This window comes from Anarrhichthys ocellatus, unplaced genomic scaffold (genome assembly GCF_004355925.1).
Source record: "Anarrhichthys ocellatus isolate YVR2014 unplaced genomic scaffold, GSC_Weel_1.0 scaffold8, whole genome shotgun sequence".
Taxonomy (NCBI): Eukaryota; Metazoa; Chordata; class Actinopteri; order Perciformes; family Anarhichadidae; genus Anarrhichthys; species Anarrhichthys ocellatus.
In genome coordinates, this window is record NW_022280038.1 from 11,078,263 (window position 1) to 11,079,961 (window position 1,699).

At 41.1% G+C, this 1,699-nt stretch overlaps 1 protein-coding gene across 7 annotated transcripts in view; it reads left to right on the forward strand.

Moving 5' to 3' along the window:
* herc1 (HECT and RLD domain containing E3 ubiquitin protein ligase family member 1) overlaps positions 1–1,693 on the forward strand; it is a 39,178-nt gene extending 37,485 nt beyond the window's left edge. For all 7 annotated transcript variants that reach the window (XM_031848260.1, XM_031848265.1, XM_031848261.1 and 4 more), the window contains 2 exons: positions 69–194; positions 1,063–1,693. In XM_031848260.1, the coding sequence (XP_031704120.1) occupies positions 69–194; positions 1,063–1,263 (327 nt within the window). In that variant the 3' untranslated portion in view covers positions 1,264–1,693. The remainder of the gene's footprint in view (positions 1–68; positions 195–1,062) is intronic.
* The last annotated feature ends 6 nt before the right edge of the window (positions 1,694–1,699 follow it).

The window sequence follows — 1,699 nt, forward strand, 5'->3', positions numbered from 1 at the left end:
GTGTGTGTGTGTGTGTGTGTGTGTGTGTGTGTGTGTGTGTGTGTGTGCGCGTGCGTGTGTGTTTGCAGGACTGGCACCTCGGGGGGAAGTGTGATGTGTATCTGTGGGGTGCCGGGCGACACGGCCAGCTGGCAGAGGCCGGCAGAAACATCCTGGTGCCCACAACCGCCCCGTCCTTTTCTCAGGCACAACAGGTACACAAACGTGTCGCGTGTTTGTTAACTAACCCATCCTGGTGACTGTCATCACATCACAGAAGAGTCCAGGATACGTCTGTTATTTACTTATACTTTACTGCAAGACAAGGACAGTGGAAACTGCTTCTAGTGATCGACCGCTTACATGGATCATTACGCTTGGAACAGAAATATTCCTCTACAAATGCTCTTAAAATAATAATAATAACTTTATTTATATTGCACCTTTGAGAACAAAGTTACAAAGTGCTTCACTAAGAAAACTTAGAAGCAAATATGAACCATCAGTACAATTTACCACAGTACTATACAATACAATAAAATGCATATATACATGTATGTATTGCAGTTTTGGTTTGCTAAAAAAAGTGATTTTATCTCAATAAAAAAACAAAATGTGCGGGGAAAGCAACTGTAGTCAAAGGTCCAGTTCATTTATAAAGCCTGGTCACTGGTATCTTAAGAGAGCTCCTTCATCTGCACACTGCACTGACTCAGAGCCAGTAAATTGTGAAGCTTTACGTTTCATAACTTTGTATTCATGCTATAAATATACGAATATCAGTTAATCTGCATGAGTAATAAAGACAAAAGGTTACAGTAATAATTGCCTCTCACACTGTGTAGATATTTATTGGTGCAGATTATGAAGTCAAGTCAATTAGATGTAGGATCCAGTGTTTGTCACGTGGGAATCCTCAGACTTTAAGTATTTAATACCGACTCTTCGGAGTGCCTCTTTGAGTTAATGGATTTTGACATTTTGAATGTTGACGTGCGTTCTTTACCAGCTTTTAAAACATGGTCCCTTTTTGATGTGATTGTTTATTCCCTGCATCTGTCTGCTTGTCTTTCCTTCCTCCAGGTGGTGTGCGGTCAGAACTGCACCTTTGTGATCCAGCCCAACGGGACGGTGTTGGCCTGCGGGGAGGGAAGCTACGGCCGTCTGGGTCAGGGCAACTCTGACGACCTGCACGTCCTCACCGTCGTCTCAGCTCTGCAAGGTGGAGCTGAAATATCACACCCACACACACACACACACACACACACTGTTAAGATTCACTAATATGTTTGACACTAAGACGTGCTCACCTGTGTGTCCTCTGATAGCTTTTAATCAAATCTATTGAGGTTTGAATAACTCTGACTCAACGACTGTCATAAGATTTTAAAACCTACAGTTTTGAGTTGTGAGAAAGTTAATATATTTTCCAGCAAATGTTGATTCGATATGACTTATTGAAATAACAGCTCTAGCTTACTGACTTTACTCTTTATTTTTCATGAGCTCTTAAATCCGAACACTGGAGGTCCTTCTGCAGAATTATTAAGTTTTTATAAGCTTAAAGAGACTTATCCTGAATCAACGCTTTAAAGCACCAAAGTCACACAATAACACAAAAACACTGGAAAATAAAATAAAACCAGGCGGCAACCTGGAAAGTTCAGAAAAGTGAAATCAAAGCTTCATGTGTTAAAGCTGCATTCTCTCTAGTGTCCAC